Below are 18,536 nucleotides of genomic sequence, written 5' to 3'. Positions count from 1 at the left end.
CACTTCTGAGTACATATCCAAAGGAAATGAAACAGGATCTCAAAGAGACATGCATTCCCATGGTCAGTGCAGCATTAGTTGCACTAGTCAAGACATGGAAGCAACTTAAGTGTCCATCAATGGATTAATGGATAAGGAAAACGTGGCGTGTGTGTGTGTGTGTGTATCTGTGGATACACACACACACACACACACACACACACACACAGAGGAATATTACTCAGCCATGAAAAAGAAGGAAATCCTGCCATCTGTGACAACATGGATGGACCCTGAGAGTATTATACTAAGAGAAATAAGTCAGACAGAAAAAGATAGGGGCTGAGGGGTGGGGGAAATGGGATGTTGGTCAAATGGTACAAACTTCCAGTTATAAGAACAAGTTCCAGGGATCTAAAGTACAGCATAGTAACTATAGTTAACAATACTGTGTTGTATACTTGGAATTTGCTATGAGAGTAGATTTTAAATGTCCTCACCATAACAATAACAATAAAATGGTAATTATGTGAGGTTAAAGATGTGTTAACTACCCTTATTGTAGTAAACATTTCATAATATATACATGTATCAAGTCACCATATTGTATAGCTTAATCTTATACATTGTTATATGTCATATCTCAATAAAGTTGGAAAAAATTGAAAAAAATCATAATAGAGTAGATCAGTACCAAAGCATTAACAACTGTACCTATTAAAAATAAAATTATAATGCTCTACAAATGTTCTCACTAAAGAAGCAAGAAATTTACATGCCCAAATCATCATACTAAATCTTACTAAGCAAGTACATATTGATAATTAAATGATTTAAGCTTCCGGCTGAATGTTGTTCTTTGGCTTGTATTTATTTATCAGCTAACAAAAGCTATCGAGAAGATGGAATTGAGCATATGACTCTCACATACAAGCACATTAACAAGGCTATATCAGGGTTCAATCAAACTGAGCAAATACTTCTAGAAATTTCCCTTGTGTGTTTTATTCAGTTATTAGGAGAATTTAAAGCCTGAGCTCTGCCACATATATCCAGCCCAGATGCTCAAAGCACTTGATTTTACTCCAGGGCAAAATTCCATATTCAAGACTAGATCTAGAACAGATGGCCACTCCTCTTCTATAATCTGGTTGTGCCCTATGCATAAATGAAAAGAGTAAAGGGAACACAGATTCCATAACATGGTCAAAACAAACATTATTACTATTAATACTACTAATAATATTTATTAAATACTTTTGTGAACTTGATACCCTAATAAGCTCTGCACAGAATGAGTCCTGGTGATCATAATGTTCCATGTAGGAACTATGCACATTCTTTAACTATGCTTGTTAAGCAATGTGCATAGCTCTTGCCTTCACAGAGGTTTCAATCTGAGCAGTGATTATGTGTCCTGTACCATTCTTAAAGCAGATGTAAAATCAATTCTTCAAGAATTTAGTGAGCCCTATTATGTGCCAGTACTTCGGGTAAAAATGACAATACCCTAACTTCAAGTTGACTATAATAATCTACTTGAAACAAAAAGAAAACTATGACAGTTTGCAGTTATGTGTTAATTTATATGGTATATACAATAATTATTCAGGAGATAAATGATAGGCATACTACTAGCTGACACTCAGATAACACTGAGCATATTGGGCAATGTTTGAGCTTTATCTATGTTAACTTATTTAAATCCTCACTTTAGGTATGTCCCATCTTTACACTAATTCTATAGATGGGGAAACAGAGACACAGAGGATTAAGTTACTTGCCTGAGATAACAGAACCAGAAGCTGGCAGAGTAGGGCCCTTTCCCCTTAACCACAGAGTTAAAGAAATGATTCAGGAAAGAGGAAGGCCCTGAGCTAAATCGGAAGGGTTTAGAGCGAAGAGCAAAGAGAGAAAGATATGTGAAGGAAGAAGGAAAACTTGAGGAAAGGCAAGACTGAACACAATCTGGGTGAAATTTGGAGAGTAGTGGGAAAAAAAATTAGATTCTAAACAGAATAGGGTCAAATTATGGAAGGTCTTAAATTTTTAAAAAGGTGAAAGCTGAGCTGTAATGCAGTAGTGTTTAGGATGTCACTGATGGTATGTCACTGAAGATGGCAGCTCCTGAGCATTTCTGCCCAGTCCTAGGGTGGGCTATACGTGTGAGGAAGAGAAGGATGACAGTAATCTCCTTCTTCAGACCCAAATATCCAGTCTTTGCCAATGTTTCTGGTTTGGGCATTAGTTTGCTTGTGGCCCTTTATTAGAGAAATGGATTAAGCAGTAGAAGTGGTACCATTATCAAATACATATGGACCCTAAAACAAAGTTAAGTAAAACAAATGTCAAATTACCATTAGAAGTCATGAGTGGTAAAAGGTGCTATTAAATACCAAACTGATAAATATTTTGTTATATAGATTCAATCCATAAAAGCAATGTTGGGCTTTAAAAAAAAATGTTTTCAAAACAGTATTAATGCATAATATCACCTAGATGTTATATGCAGATTATTGGGTCTCACCCCAACCAAGATTTTGATTCAATAATGCCCGGAATTATGAATTTTATTTAAATGTAATAGAATCTGTTGATTCTAATGCAAGCAATCTAAATACCAAACTGAAACAACATGGAAAATTTCTGAAAGAGTACTAAAAATATTGTATCCATATCTGCTATCATTCTCTACTATAGGACCTTTAATATGTTACTCAAATTAAAAAGTCATGAAACCATGGCAATCCTGAATTTATCTACTAGGACATCTATACTCTATATCATTGTTGGTGAAATACATGAAGGATTAGTATGTTACTCTCGAACAACTAGAGATGAGACATTCACTATATCATTAAATACTATTCATATCCTTGGACATGAATAGTAAGAAGTTTGTTTTTTAAAAGATAATTTTTGCCAAACTATGTGAAGAAGTACACCCATTACATTATCATAAAGGTCATGAAACTTCAACAAGTCTATAATAATCAGATATCTAATCATAAAATTCATTTTTCTATTTTAAAAACTTCTGGTTATCAATTCTTTTTTAAACAGGACACGTTCAAGGAATACTTTAGGAAAAACCATAACTAGCATTTGAGTAAATCTTATAAATATGCATTTCATATTTTATATATTGGCTAACAGTACAAAAAATGCAACTCTAAGCTGAATATAAAACATAGAAAACAAAGGTTTATGAAGCTAAAAGTCATAATAAAAATAGCTCTATATCATGAGTAAAATAATGACAATATTCAATGAGAGTGCTTATCATAAGTTAAACAGTGAGACTATTCAACAAGCATTTGGAAGGAATGACATTTTAAATCTGGAAAAGGAAATATGATTAAATTAATAAATTTAAATTAATACTCTGCAATCATTTAGAGTCCTCTGAGGCAAGCATTATTGGTCTGACTTTATACCATTTGAAACCTTCATTGAAAGAGATAAAATGTTTTATTCCATTCATTTTGTAGATATTTTTTAAATGAGAAAACTCCCAAGGTATCTATGATTTCCAAAGAAACGAAGTAAGGGATTTGTTCTAAATGGGGTACTATTAACACTGGCATAAAATGTTGTAAGCTGTTATTTTTAGAGGAATAAAAAAAATGGTACTACACATAAGATCCAGTTATTTGCCATCTTATATTCAACTTATAAGTCCAGGAATGTTAATTCTTATAAATAAGATCAATACCTAAGGGGGTAAATGCTTTTAGAACACTAACATATTTATATATATAATAATTATATATGCAGCAAGTCTAGTTGAGTAGTTCAAATAATAGTAGGGTTATTTGAGAAAGAAGACAGTAAGTGTTGATGTTATTTTATTCCATAGAAGGACATTTAAACTTTAATTTTATAAAGATTCCATCAATTAAAAATATTTATATATTTAAATAAGTTTCTACTGTTATGATAGGCAAGTTTTTAACAATATATGCCAGCCAAAGGAACAAGTAGCGGGAAGAACTCAATCTCATCGAAGATTGGTTTAGAAAAAAAGAGAACATTGCAACTTCAGGAGATAAAAGGGGGAAAGTAAAGATTTACCCTCCCACAGTAGTCCAATTATCTTAATTCTTATTTTTAAAGGCCAAAAGGGCTTTTATTAAAATTTCATATTCCTAAGAGAAATTCAGTTTGATTAGTTAGTGATCATTATTGCATGCCATCTCTTTGCAAGTCACTATGGTACATGCTGTGGAGGTAGAGATTAATAAAACGTGGTTCTTGACTTTAAGGAACTCATCATAATTTATATAATGGAAACAGATCCGTTTGCTGACTATAATACGAGGCAGAATAAAAGGCACTAAACAGGGGTGCAAACAACTCACAGTGGGATTGAAATGAGTGGAGCGATCACCAGGTTCCCCCGCTCAGTGCCTCATATCTCTGAAACTAGAACTGCTCCTCCTGAGTTTTTCCAGAATAGTTAAGGGAGGAATACTGGCTGACCATGTGGGGCAGAAGTACAGGCCAGAGGTCTAAAAATTCCTTATAAAGACTTTCAAACAAAACACCCATTTTAGCCTGGTATTCTCCTCTCCCCCACCACCCTTGGCTTTGGTGGTTCCTTGTGCAGCCAAGGCCAGAACCGTTCTGGGAGTCTTCAGTGGTCAGATAATTTCCAGATGGTACACCCTTTGTAGACACTTCAGCTTGTCTTCCTTTTGTCCTGCTAGATCATTTACCATTCCTCTATCCATTCCATGTCTGATAGGTCATGGGCTGGGGTGCAATGTCTCTTAAGTTCAATTATCATGGAGCAAGTTTCTGGTTGTTCTTGCTTTGATGATTTTTAAAAGGAGAGTGGAATGAAAATGACTCAATTCTTTTGTCTTAAAATCTGTCTTGGGACTTCCCTGGCGGCGCAGTGGTTAAGAATCTGCCTGCCAATGCAAGGGACATGGGTTCGCGCCCTGGTCCAGGAAGATCCCACATGCCACGGAGCAACTAAGCCTGTGCGCCACAACTACTGAGCCTGCTCTCTAGAGCCCATGAGCCACAACTACTGAGCCTGAGTGCCACAACTACTGAGCCCGCATGCCGTAATTACTGAAGCCCTAGCGTCTGGAGACCATGCTCCGCAACAAGAGAAGACACCACAATGAGAAGCCTGCACACGCAATGAAGAGTAGCCCCCGCTCACTGCAACTAGAGAAAGCCCACATACAGCAACGAAGACCCAACACAGCCAAAAATAAAAATAATCAAAAAAACAAAAAAAAACCCCACCCGTCTTGATTATGTGATTACCACAATTTCATAACTAAACTGACATTAAGGAAAGAATATAATAATAGAGTGGACATTTTTAAAATCAAGCTATAAAAACAAATCTGTTATAGAGAAAATTTGAACAGTGTGGCAAGTAGGGGAAGATGCTTTGTGGTTTAGGAAAGCAGAAAGGAACTTAAACGTACTTCCCAAATCATCTGAAGTAGGCCACTGCCCACTCTGCCTGAAGTAAAGTACAAGTTAGTAAAGCAGAAAGAATTCAAACCTTCACAAATATGGTGAACTCTTCCACTTTCTCATTGGCTAGCAGCAATTTCTTCTGTGCACCTTCTAGGGCCTGCTCACTTTGCATTGCTAATCCTTGAAGATGCTTAGATGCTGCTGTTTCAATTTCTGCCATAGCAGATTCAGTCTCATTTATTTTTGATATGAGGAAAGTAAGCTTGAGATCCTGCAAATGACCAGTAATCATAGAATAAAAAAATATTTCTTAAACAGATTTGGATGTTAGTTAGAGATGTCATATAAGGAAAGGGTTTCATTACTCTCTCTGTATCTTGTATTCATTTTTATTTGAGTAGAATTGATGGTTGTTTTTGTTTATTTTCAATGAATATCTTGCACACACATTATCATATATTTATCATCAAAATGAGTTTATGCTTTTTAAAAATTATAAATCACTAAAAACATGGAAGCCATTTTAGACCGAAAGATTTCATATGTCAAATGGAAGTATTTAATTAGCTTATAAGTTTAGGTGGACCTAAAAATTTATATCCACTTATATAAATGCCAGTTAACAATAGTTTTCATTTATTAGAAATTATCAAGATAAGTAAATCTGTCTCTCTAATACAGCATTACCTTTAATAGTAAACAAATTCTTAGTGTTTTATGTAGAGATATAAATGTTCTTTGCAGTTATCTGAAACATTTAAATAGCTCATAGTAGTTTTGGGGAGAAAAAAAGGACAACTTTAAAAATGAAAAAGACATTGTTACAGTCCACCTCCAGGCTAAAATGTCCTAAAACCATACCTTTTTTTCTAACTCCTCTTTAGTTCTCTGATACATCTGTTCATACTGTGACTTCTCTTTTACAGCGACACTAAGTCTTTGCTTTAGTGAATCGATTGATACCTTCTTGTTGGAACACTCTTCAGTTAATGTCTTCACCTACAATAAAAGCATGAAGGTAATTATTATTGGTAAAGGCATTCTAGTTCCATACTGTGTTTGTTTCAAATGGAAACCAAATGAATACATGAATAAGTCTAGTTTATTTTCTCATAAATGATATCAAATTCAAGTATAAGATCTGTAGAACTCATACTGTGAATGAGACTAACAATCCTGAAATCAATAGCAAACCCCCAAAATTGCACAAAAAAGCATGAATATTGGTATGTGTAGCCTTCTATCTAATAATATACAATTAATTTTAACTATATTTCTTTTAATTACTAACCTAAACTTCCTTAAGTAGGAGATGGTTGTTTTTTTGTTTTTTTTTTTTCCGGTACGCGGGCCTCTCACTGTTGTGGCCTCTCCCGTTGCGGAGCACAGGCTCCGGACGCACAGGCTCAGTGGCCATGGCTCACGGGCCCAGCCGCTCCGCGGCATGTGGGATCTTCCCGGACCGGGACACGAACCCGTGTCCCCTGCATCGGCAGGCGGACTCTCAACCACTGCGCCACCAGGGAAGCTCAGATGGTTGGTTTTGATTCTTAAATAAGCCAAGTCATGGATAATTTTCATTTGTATTCTCCAGTAAAAGTATAACATGTACTTTTTAGGATAAAATTAAATAATACAACATATTTATTATACATTTCAAAGAATAACCAAAGAAAATAGTTTTTCTTTTTCACTTTAAAGCTATTAAAGATAAATGATTACTTACACAAACATTGTAAGACTACCTTAAATGATTATTGAAGTTAAAAAAAATGAGCAAAATTTTAAGAATAGCATTGAAGAAACCTCTACGAAGTAATTATAATTCATGTGGGTCTGTGGAGGAGAAAGAGAAAAGAAAATCTGTATGCATGTGTCTTGCTCATGTAAAATTTTCCCTCTTAAATCCATCTGAGCATTACTTACATTTTTATCTCCAACAAGGAAAGTAAGGGAAACGCTCTCTCTGGAGTGGATGACATTTAGTGAATGCCAAAGCACAAGCTGCTTTATGATTTGTTTTATGATTTGTGTAAATAGCAGCTTTAAAAATTTTTAAGCAAAAAAATATCTCTTAGTCAGCAAATCATTGATTTCTAGTTTGGGATCAGATATTATACAACTATTTTAAATATGACTCTTTTCCTAAGTACACTGAATTAAATGTATATAAGGAAAAAGTACACTTTAAAAAAAACCGTGGTGAGTACACTTTTTAAAGAACTGATAGTCATTGACAATAATATTTTTCATTTAAAATATATGCTTAATTCTATCATTATAAATAATAGCTTTAAATAAAATAAAATCTGAATAAAATGGAATTATGTGTCCCAGAAATATTAAAGATTAAAAAAATTAAACTTGATTATCTTCTCATGGTATGTTTACAAATATAAAAAGAATGAATGACTATATTATGTGTGACTGTTTGGAGTCTTGAATTTTAAAACAAATAATGTACCTTCAGAGCAAATGATGTAATTATGTAACAATACACATACATTTTATGAATATTTGCTATACCTTTTATTAAGATTGAATATTTGAGTTAAAGTTAATACAAGGGGAAGTGATTTTTTCAGTGTCAGTGAACATAAAAATTGATACCTTTTTTTCAAGATTTTCTAGCATTCCATTAATACTCTCATTACTTTCCAAATTTACTTTCTGTCGAAATTTCAAGTCCTCTATCAAATGTCTTTTCATGGTTATATCTCTCTCCATTCGAGACATCCTTGAAAGGGAAAAAAAGACACTTTATCAAGAGTGATAGAAAATACTTCAACAGTGATGACATCTTACATATTATCCAATGTTATACCTACTGTTAACTTTTAAATGCTATCTGATATTAGTGAAGCTGCAAGTTAATAAAATAATTGCATGGCATAAAGTATTGCTTTATTAATAATTTGAGTAAAATATTAAAATCTATAATCCAGTTGTGACTTGGTAATTACAGTATTATATATATATATACATTAAAAAAGAACTGAGACAAATTAATAAAATTTATGAAAACTTAAAATTATTATATTTATGTTCCACTTTTGCATTCTAAGAAAAATACAAAGCAATATTTAGAGATTATCAAAAATCACAACACCGATAAGCAAGAATTCTATACTCTAATAAACAAACATAAAATTTGATAATATTATACATTTATTATACATTTCAAAGAATAGCCGAAGAAAATAGTTTTTCTTTTTCACTTTAAAGCTATGTAAATTTAATATCATATGAGACTGAACTGACATATCAGTTCTAATTTAATATCATATGAGATTGAACTGACATATCAGTTTAGCTTAAATTGATAACGCTAAGTATAAAATGATAGATGCAGTAACAACTACTACAATTACTACTATAAAAAGAACAACAGCTAACATTTATTGAGTGTTTACTATGTGCCAGTCACTGTTATAAGTGCTTTACATAAGTAAAGCACTTATAAGTACTAACTCATTTAATTCTAAGAACTTTATGAGTTAATTCTATTAAATTGAGTCCCAGAGCTAGCAGGTAAAGAAGCCAGGATTCAAAGAATATTTCTCTAAAGTCCTCACTGGTAAACAGTAAGCAAGACTAACTCAGTCCATAAATAAGCTTCAAGATAGTCTTTTAAAAAAATTAACCAATCTTTTTGCCTAATAGTTTTATCTGTTAAGATTTTAAGTGATCTTCACTTATAACGTGGTATACATGTATGTACATGAGGTACATGTATCTCAAATTATGAATGATTAGAATTCTTTCTAAACATGTTACAACTTCTAAGCTCTAGTATATCTATAAAAGATATAGAAAGGAAATAATTTTGATTCTGTGAGATAGAACATTTTAAACTCCTTTTTAGTATAAATACACAAAGTATTATAATATTTCATAACCCTCCAGTTATTTTAAACACAAACAAAACTTCCACTTTTTTTCAACCTTCGCTTTATAAGCTTAGGCATTAAATCCAATATAAAGATCAACCTATACATATATTTTTAGTCAAATAATTACTACATTCTAAAGTTTTCTGTTCATAGTCTTTCAGCCATTAGTTGATATTTATTCAGAATTAAATATGTTTAAGATGGAAAATCTAACTTTAAACATTCTTACTCTAATTAAAAAATAGTAACTATCTTGCCATAAACCATGATATTTGTAATATTCTTTAAACTTTCATCTTGTGTAGGCTTAAAAACGAACTAAGAAAGGCAAACAAGTTGGTATTGTTTCTTGGTGTGCAATGTTTAATAGAGTTAGCCGCCACTAGGTGGCACCAAATACAATGGATAAAAATATAAAGCACATACTTTTCATGCATTTCCTTTATGTGTTCTTCTTTTGCTAGGAGTTCAGATTTCAGAGACTTCAAGTTTGATGATTGTTTAGTGAGTTCATTAGTTGCATTCTAGATTAAAAATACACATAAATTCAAATATGTCTTTCAATCTTGTTCTAAAGCAGCATAAGTATAAATGCCATTTTCATGAAGATAATAAAATTGCAAAAATTATGGTTATAATTAAAATGAACATCTAAACATTTTAATATGCTTCATTTTGTATTTCTAACAGAAATAAATTGGCACACTAAAATTTTTATATAACATGCCAAAATCATAGAGGAACACACTCACATAATAACTGCAAAGAGTATATACCCAAAATACATTTACGGGAAATATGGATTTTGTAAAATGTAAATGTGTATGTGATTAATTATTTTTATGGTTTAGTAAGATCACTTAAAACTAATTCTGGATTTACTAATTACCTGTAACAGACTAAATATAGTCACAAAGCTTTGCTGCACCTCCCATCAAGAGGTGTAATACGTCTCCCAACCCTTTGAATCTGGCCTGGCCTGCGATTTGCTTTGACCAAAAGTATGTGGCATATGACACTGTGCAAATATCAGATCTAGGCCCTAAATCCTTCTAGCTTGCATCTTTGCCCTCTTGGAATGCTGCTCTGGGATCACCTTCCAACAAATATAGAGGAAAGGCCATTTGGGAGAGTACTGAGGTACCCCAGATGACAGCCAGCAGACCAACTGCCAGCCTTTGAGTGAGGCTCTCTTGGAACTTCCAGCTCAGGTAAATCCTTGGTTTAGAAGAATGCAGTCATATGAGGGGACCCAGCAGACAGCAGCAAAAGACCTACCTAGTGAACCCACTGGATCATAAGAAATAATAAATTGCTGGTGTTTTAAGCTGCTACATTTTAGGATAATGTTAGATAGTAAAAGATAACTGATAAAGAAACTTATGAATACTGAATACTTCCTTACTTGAACTTATAAACAATATTAATTATTAAAGTATTTATACATAATTATTAGTTTTTCAAAGCAGAACACCTTTGTGGTATTTGTTGTCTGCGTGGCCTAGGAGCCAGAGTGTTAGGGACACCTAACTTTCAATTTTGACTCAAGTTCCAAGAAAACATGTACTCTGAGATATTATTTAGTGATTTGATATTTTGGTTTTTCTACCTGTAAGACAGCATTGACATACATTAATTCATTTGTTAAATTTAAAAAGTATTAAATAATATAAATAGAATAAAATATAACTTTAAAAGTATTTGTAGTAGTTATTTCACTAATTTTTCTAATAACTATAGTTAATTGTTTCTATGAGAACTATTTCCAGGTTTGACTAACTTATTCTAAAAAATATAAATCTGAAAAGATAAAACCATTAACCACACAATGTAAATGTGAGTCAAATTCATCAGACAGACTTTAAGTATCTCATTGGTATGGCATATGTAAATTTTAAATTTCCATTAAATATTATATTAATTTTCTTAAAAACCCAAGGTTACCTCAACTTGGCAACTGTATTGAATGCTAAAAGTTTTGATTAAATTTTGTGTTACACAATCTAAATTTCCATCATATTTTACATGTTTACAGTGACATATGGTGTCTTATTTCTAGCACTGCCAGAGTAAGATGCTCCATACTAGTAAATTTACCAAAAAATTGAAGCTTTTGCTTTAATCATTAAACTTAAATTCTTTCCGGAATGATTGTTCATTCATTTAGAAATGACAGTCCACAATTACATTAAGCAATAGTGATACTTTAATATAATGATATATTATAAATATTATCACTATATTAATTATGCTATATTACTGCATCTAATTTATTATCACTGTATCATTATATAATGATGCCTTTAAGAACTATTATGATATAAATGGCTACTCAGCCCTACTCTGAATGGTCCCAGGCTGCTGTTTTTCTAATTTTGTATTTTTACCTTAACATTTTTCTATTTTTTTTCTGTCAATCTGTTGATCATAGTTTGATTCTCTCAATATTCCTGCCTAAAAACAAGCATCCTGGCCCCTAATATACATACTTCTAATTTGCTGCTTTTGAGGTGTTTTCTGCTGAAAAGTTAAACAAATAAACTCATTACAGCTGTATTTTTAAAAAAAGACAAAAGGCAGTAAATGAACCCTGACAATATCTTCAACAGAATAAATTAAGTGGATTTTAAGATAGCTGTTTGATTCTTTTATGTTTTTAGACTTAAGCCTGTTATTTTAGGTGGCTGAAAAATGCTGTAATTCTGACTTCTGGATAATTGAGGGATTACAGAATTATAATAAATAAAACAATGCCAGCTTGATAAATACTTTTGCCAGACCCTCTAAGTCTCACAGTTATTTTGTTTAATCCTCAAAAATCCTTTTGAAGAGGGTAGAAAGGTATTCCTGCTCTAGACCTCTGGAGAAGCTAAGTAATTTCCTCAGTCAGGTCCCACACACAAGAAGTTACTGGACAAAAAATGATCAAAACCCAGGTCCTCTGACCCTTTTCCATTTCCTACAACATAATACTTATCTGCAGCATGACAAAATCTGGAGTAAAACACATTATTTCAAAGATGTCATAATGGTAATAATCTATCTTGGTTAGAGCTTTCCTGTTTAAGTTTATTAAACGCTTTAAAAATTTTTCAGAGCAAAATGAGTAAAAGCATGGATGCTGGAGCCCTATGGATTGAGTTCTAATCTCAGCTCTATCTCTTAGTAGCTGTGTGACCTTGGACAATTAACGTACTCAGTTTGCTTAACTGTAAAATAGATATAATAACAGAATTTATCTCATAGGGTTGAAACGAGTATTTAATGAGTTAACATTTTTAAAGGACTTAGAACTAGATTGGCAATAGATTATATATAAATTAACAGTAGTTTAAAAACTATTATTCTTCATTATTAACTTACTGGAAAACTGGGAGAGAACATGGTGTACACCAAAAGGTATCCTTTCAACAATCAGGAGGTCAAAAAAATCACAAATATAAGTTGGAGTACTACTCAATCCAGATTGTATAAAGAACTACAAATTAAACTAAATATAAATAACTGATGTATATATCATTCACTGGAATTTATATGTCACTAAATATTTTATTATCTATATAAAGTTGGGTTCCTTGAGGAAACATGTCTAATATGGGTAAAAATGAAGACACAGAAATGCACATGAGCACTCTAATTTCTGAATGAACCATGTACATCTCAGAAGTACACCTAAGAATTTACATAGAAAAGTCTAATATTAATTGGATAAAATAAAAAAGATGGATGTAGACCTTTAAGAGATTCAAATGTAACCATTTTTGTTTTACTAGGCATAGAAAATATCAAGTAGAAAATAAGCTATTTCTCAGAAATTTATTATGTTAGCAATCTGATATCTGTTATAGGCTGAATTGTGTCCTGGCAAAATTCATATGTTTAAGTCCTAACCTCCCCTTCCAGTACTTCAAAATGTATTTGGATAGGGCTTTTAAGGAGGTAATTAAAGTAAAATGAGGTCACATGGGTGGGCCTTAATCTAACATGACTGGTGTCCTTATAAGAGGAGCAATTAGGACACAGACCTCATAGACTGAGGGGTGACCATGTGAAGACACAGCAAGAAGGCGGCCATCCACAGGCCAAGGAAAGAGGGCTTGGAAGAAATCAAGCATGTCAATACTTTGATCTTGGACTTCTAAACCCCAGAACTATGGGAAAATAAATTTCTATTATTCAAGCCAGCCACTCGGTGGTATTTTTTTTTTTTTTTTGCGGTACGCAGGCCTCTCACTGTTGTGGCCTCTCCTGTTGCAGAGCACAGGCTCCAGACCCGCAGGCTCAGTGGCCATGGCTCACGGGCCCAGCCGCTCCACGGCATGTGGGATCTTCCCGGACCGGGGCACAAACCCCTGTCCCCTGCATCGGCAGGCGGACTCTCAACCACTGCGCCACCAGGGAAGCCCTCGGTGGTATTTTGTTATGGCAGCCCTAGCAACCTCATACAATGTCGAAACAGAAATTTGTAGTATCAAGAGTATTATTTATTTCAAAGTACCTAGTCTTCCAGAATATTTCCATATTAAAGCATGAAATAAGACAAAAGTAAAGATTTACCCTTTTTGTCCCTATGCAGCCTGGTCAGTGTTCCAGGACTCCAGGTTAGATATGGACAATGTCACTTCAAACTTACATCAAGCATGATCTAAATTGCTTTAGGCATTCTCATTAGTCTCACCTTTGTAACTCACACATTCCTTCCAAGTGAGAGAGATTTATATATGGGTAAAAACTAAGGCCAGCCTTACTTTTAAGTTGTTGACAGTCTCACCTGGACTTAGACACAATTCTTTATAAGCAAAAGGAACACTGGTCTTTATTCTCACTTTCAGGTTTAACTTGATTAAACCAACTCACCTTTGCTCTGTGCTGCTTCTCCTTTCCCCTAATTCCCTCCTCCTTCCCCATCTCCAACAAAGAACCACCAAGTTAAAACAGCAGCAAAATGTGTACAGGAAAGCAATTCTAGTTATGGTGATACATTATTATGTTCAAAAAGAATTCTGTTTAGTGCCAGGCAGAGAGGAGTTGAATAGTGGAATAGAATGATAATGGCCAGTTTCCCTCGTCTCCTAAGTTAGGATTTCATGGTGTCTTGCTATTTTTTCAGAGAATAGTATTATAAGTTACCAGATAAGAATCTACCAGGCTAAAATAGAAAGATGAGATTGAATGTAGTATTAATAATTTAGAGATTATTTATACCATAATTTACCTTTATTAGTAGAATTAAATTAGAATTGATAGAAACATGTCTTTAAGGATTCAGTAACTTAATAAATGTTTTCATCTTTAATAAAATTTATAATCACCTTTAGTTTACACTGCAATTGCTTCATTTCCAAATCCATGCTCCTTGAAGGGCCAAGTGATGTAACTTGTATCCGTGGAACTGTTACCTGGGCAACTTCTTCAGCCAAACTTGTGATTTCGGATGAAGGCTCCAATTTCTTTAGTAAATCTTCTTTTTCTTTCCGAAGCTCAGCCAAATCCGAATTTAGCTTCTTTTTAAAGAAAATAAATATAAATTTATTATAAAAGTAATTACATTTAACCTAACAATTATCAGCATCAAATTGTACAGGTAGGAAAATGCTAAAGAAAAAAGTGACACTGATTACAAAAATAGTTATTATAAAAACTACAAAATTTCTAACTTCCACTAGTTTTTGCTTAAGGTTGTGGGCTTGTAAAGGTTAAAACAAAATAGACCAGCTGTACTCAATATCTTTTGGTTGGCTGGTCTTTACTCATGATGTGCTATTTCTTTGCCTTCACATAAACATGGGTGTGCCAGAGATTCACATATTTGATAACCTTGACTTCAGGGCTGATGTACTTAACTGGTAAAAGTCAAGCTGGAGCAGGACAGGATAACAGATGTTAGTTGTTTATTCCACTGGGTAGTTCTTACTACCTTATACAGCAGCCAAAATGCTTCTCATTTAGCAACAGAAACGTTAAGTCCAATTAGCAGAAGAGGCTTATTAGACATTTAGTTCAAATAAATAGCATACAAACACATTCACTCAGTTTTATGCACTTGATTGATAGTTGACAAGTCCTCTTTGTAATGTTGAGGTAGATTGCACTAAACTCCTTACATTAAAAATTTTAATAACATGAACATTTTACTAAATGGCATACTGGTAATGCTTTTATGAAACTATAAAAGAAACCGCCTTAATGTTAGCCCCTTTCACTCACCCATCTGTAGTCAGCAGAACGCCACCAAGCTATAATGGCATAACAACTCAGAGATCCTTAAGAGGATAACTGCACTATTACTTTATTATTCCAAAGAAGCTTATAATAATGGTAGCTTAACATAAGGAACAATTATACAAAATGGTAATGAAGTCTCTCAGAGGTGGAAAAAATGCTTTCTTTGGTAAGAATTCTAGTTAAAACAGTAGAAGATGTGGCTAAAATGTATAGTCATATATATACGGGACATAAGTTACTTAAGTATTAACACTATGTTTAAACACAATTTCTAAAAAGTATATCAATAAATCTGTAATTACATATATATTTGTGTATACATGTGTATACTGTTAAATATGAATATTTTAGATCATGAATTCAAAACTAGGGCTTGATATATTTGAGATTAAACTACGTTTTGGTGAAATAACAAGTGTGTTTCGGTGAAAAAAAAATTTCTTTGGCTATATTTTAACCTATGATCTAAAAGCGTGTTTTTTTTGTATTTTTCAGAAAATATTCATCCCTGGATTGTCCCAAAGGTAACAAATAACATGAAAAATCAAAAGCAAACTCATAATTTCCCTAAGTCTGAAAATCTTCCTGGTTATCATTCAAGGTTGAATACATCTCCCTCCCTGTTCTATTAATTCTCTGTGCCCAATCGTCAGGTTCTATATATTATGTAATATTTCTCATATTCGTTTCCTTCTGCCACTTTCTTTTTTTTTTGCGATACGCGGGCCTCTCACTGTCGTGGCCTCTCCCGTTGCGGAGCACAGGCTCTGGACGCGCAGGCTCAGTGGCCATGGCTCACGGGCCCAGCCTCTCCGCGGCATGTGGAATCTTCCCGGACCGGGTCACGAACCCGTGTCCCCTGCATCGGCAGGTGGACTCTCAACCACTGTGCCACCAGGGAAGCCCCTGCCACTTTCTTAATGCAGACTCATCATCCCACTAAGACCACTGCAATAACCTTTCCCCTATGGGCAACCTTTCTCTACGTTCAAATCATCTTTTATACAACTTCCCAAGACAACACTGACCTGTTATTCTCTTATTCAAAACTCTTCAGGGGTTCCTCAGCCCAATAGAATAAAGCTCCGATGTTTGTGGTTATAATAAAGCTCTGTAAGATTTAACTTCAATTTGTGTTTCAGTCACACATCATCTGCAGTCAAACTTGTCTGCCCTTCCCCAAAACTTTCAGCCATTTCTACATTGATGACTCTACACATGGTGTTTCCTTCTGCTGAAATCTCTCTCATGCATAAAGAGTAGCTTAGTATTTCCTCCTTTATGAAATATTCTCTGCAGTTGTCTCCTTTTTTCCAACCAAGTAGCTTCTCCATTCTCTTAGCTCCCATAGCATTATGGCTGTTCCTCAACCACGGCCCGAGCAAAGGCTTGAGAGAGGACTGTGCCTTTGTTAACCTATGTATCCACCCCCACCCCCCTACCATGGTATCTAAAAGCAATGCTTTTTGTATACTAAGAAACAGAAGAAAGGTTTCAAAAATTCAAGTCTACCTGTTTGTCGCACAGATGGTGCTATAAACACACATATTGATTTCAGCTTTTATATATAATCTTTCTATTATTACCATATAAATTAAAATACACTTTTTAAAATACACTTTTTAAATTAAAAATTAAAATACACTTTTTAAAATACACTTTTATTAGCAATGTAGTATTATTAAGCTTTTACTTAAATAGTACGCAGCAGAACATTTATCAATCCTAAAGTTAATGTTCTGCATCTAAATTAGACTTTTTGAGATTTTCATTTGTTAAGACATAACTCATGGCTACAATTCTAGGTGGAATCTCAGGCAACACAGAAGACTAAATTTTTAAAAATCTTTTAACATCTTTATTGGAGTATAATTGCTTTACAATGGTGTGTTAGTTTCTGCTGTATAACAAAGCGAATCAGCTATACATATATGTATATCCCATTTCTCCTCCCTCTTGAGTCTCCCTCCCACCCTCCCTATCCCACCCCTCTAGGTATACACAAAGCACCGAGCTGATCTCCCTGTGCTATTCGGCTGCTTCCCACTAGCTATCTATTTTACATTTGGTATATATGTATATATGTCCATGCCACTGCCTCACTTCATCCCAGCTTACCCTTTCCCCTCCTTGTGTCCTCAAGTCCATTCTCTACATCTGCATACAGAAGAGTAAATTTTGATGAGGATCTTTTCTTCCTGGTGGCTTCTCTCATTTGTTAAACTTGTATGCCATTAGATCTATTCTTTCCACAGTGGCAAATCCTGACATTATAAATATATCCTTCATTGAGCAAAGACCAAGACAATAAATATATCTCTTTAAAAGATATGCAATTATACCATTCAATTTAATGGTATAAAAATTTAGTAAACAAAGAAATATTGAAATTATGGAGACAGTAAACCAAATGACTTGCAATTTATTAAAATATAAATCATGCTTTGATTAAACTGTTTTAACTCTATAATCTTTAAAACATATTTCTGATGTTAATTATATATGTCTAGAAATGCTACAGAGCACCTGTCAAAATAGAAGAAATAGACAAATCATACATTCTATCAGTTTTGAATCCTTTTGGACAAGTAATTATGGCTCTATTACTAACTTCTCTCAGTTTAAGCATTCTATTCCTTAATTGAGAAGTTTTATAGATGAGACAAGAATGATAAATAATAACTTTCTTTTGTTTATACTTGGTTTGGAATGTGAGACTTTTGTGGTGATCTTGTTAGAAAGTGATTGTGCTGTTGGGACTACCCTAGTGACGCAGTGGTTAAGAATCCACCTGCCAATGCAGGGGACACGGGTTCGAGCCCTGGTCCAGGAAGATCCCACATGCAGCGGAGCAATTAAGCCCATGCACCACAACTACTGAGCCTGCACCCTAGAGTCTGTGAGCCATAACTACTGAGCCAGCGTGCCACAACTAATGAATCCCGCACGCCTGGGGCCCCTGCTCTGCAACAAGAGAAGCCACCGCAATGAGAA

At 33.9% G+C, this 18,536-nt stretch overlaps 1 protein-coding gene across 1 annotated transcript in view; it reads right to left on the bottom strand.

Moving 5' to 3' along the window:
- Nucleotides 1-18,536, bottom strand: part of CNTLN (centlein) — a 327,580-nt gene that overhangs the window by 40,005 nt on the left and 269,039 nt on the right. Inside the window, exons 19-23 of the mRNA XM_082843600.1 lie at nt 14,630-14,821; nt 9,744-9,841; nt 8,035-8,161; nt 6,286-6,423; nt 5,510-5,695 (exon numbers count right to left, since the gene is read on the bottom strand). Of these exons, the coding sequence (XP_082699726.1) occupies nt 5,510-5,695; nt 6,286-6,423; nt 8,035-8,161; nt 9,744-9,841; nt 14,630-14,821 (741 nt within the window). The remainder of the gene's footprint in view (nt 1-5,509; nt 5,696-6,285; nt 6,424-8,034; nt 8,162-9,743; nt 9,842-14,629; nt 14,822-18,536) is intronic.

This window comes from Leucopleurus acutus (assembly GCF_964270905.1).
Source record: "Leucopleurus acutus genome assembly, chromosome: 7".
Classification (NCBI taxonomy): domain Eukaryota; kingdom Metazoa; phylum Chordata; class Mammalia; order Artiodactyla; family Delphinidae; genus Leucopleurus; species Leucopleurus acutus.
Note: the sequence above shows the minus strand (reverse complement) of the source record. Positions and strands in the feature narration are given on the sequence as shown.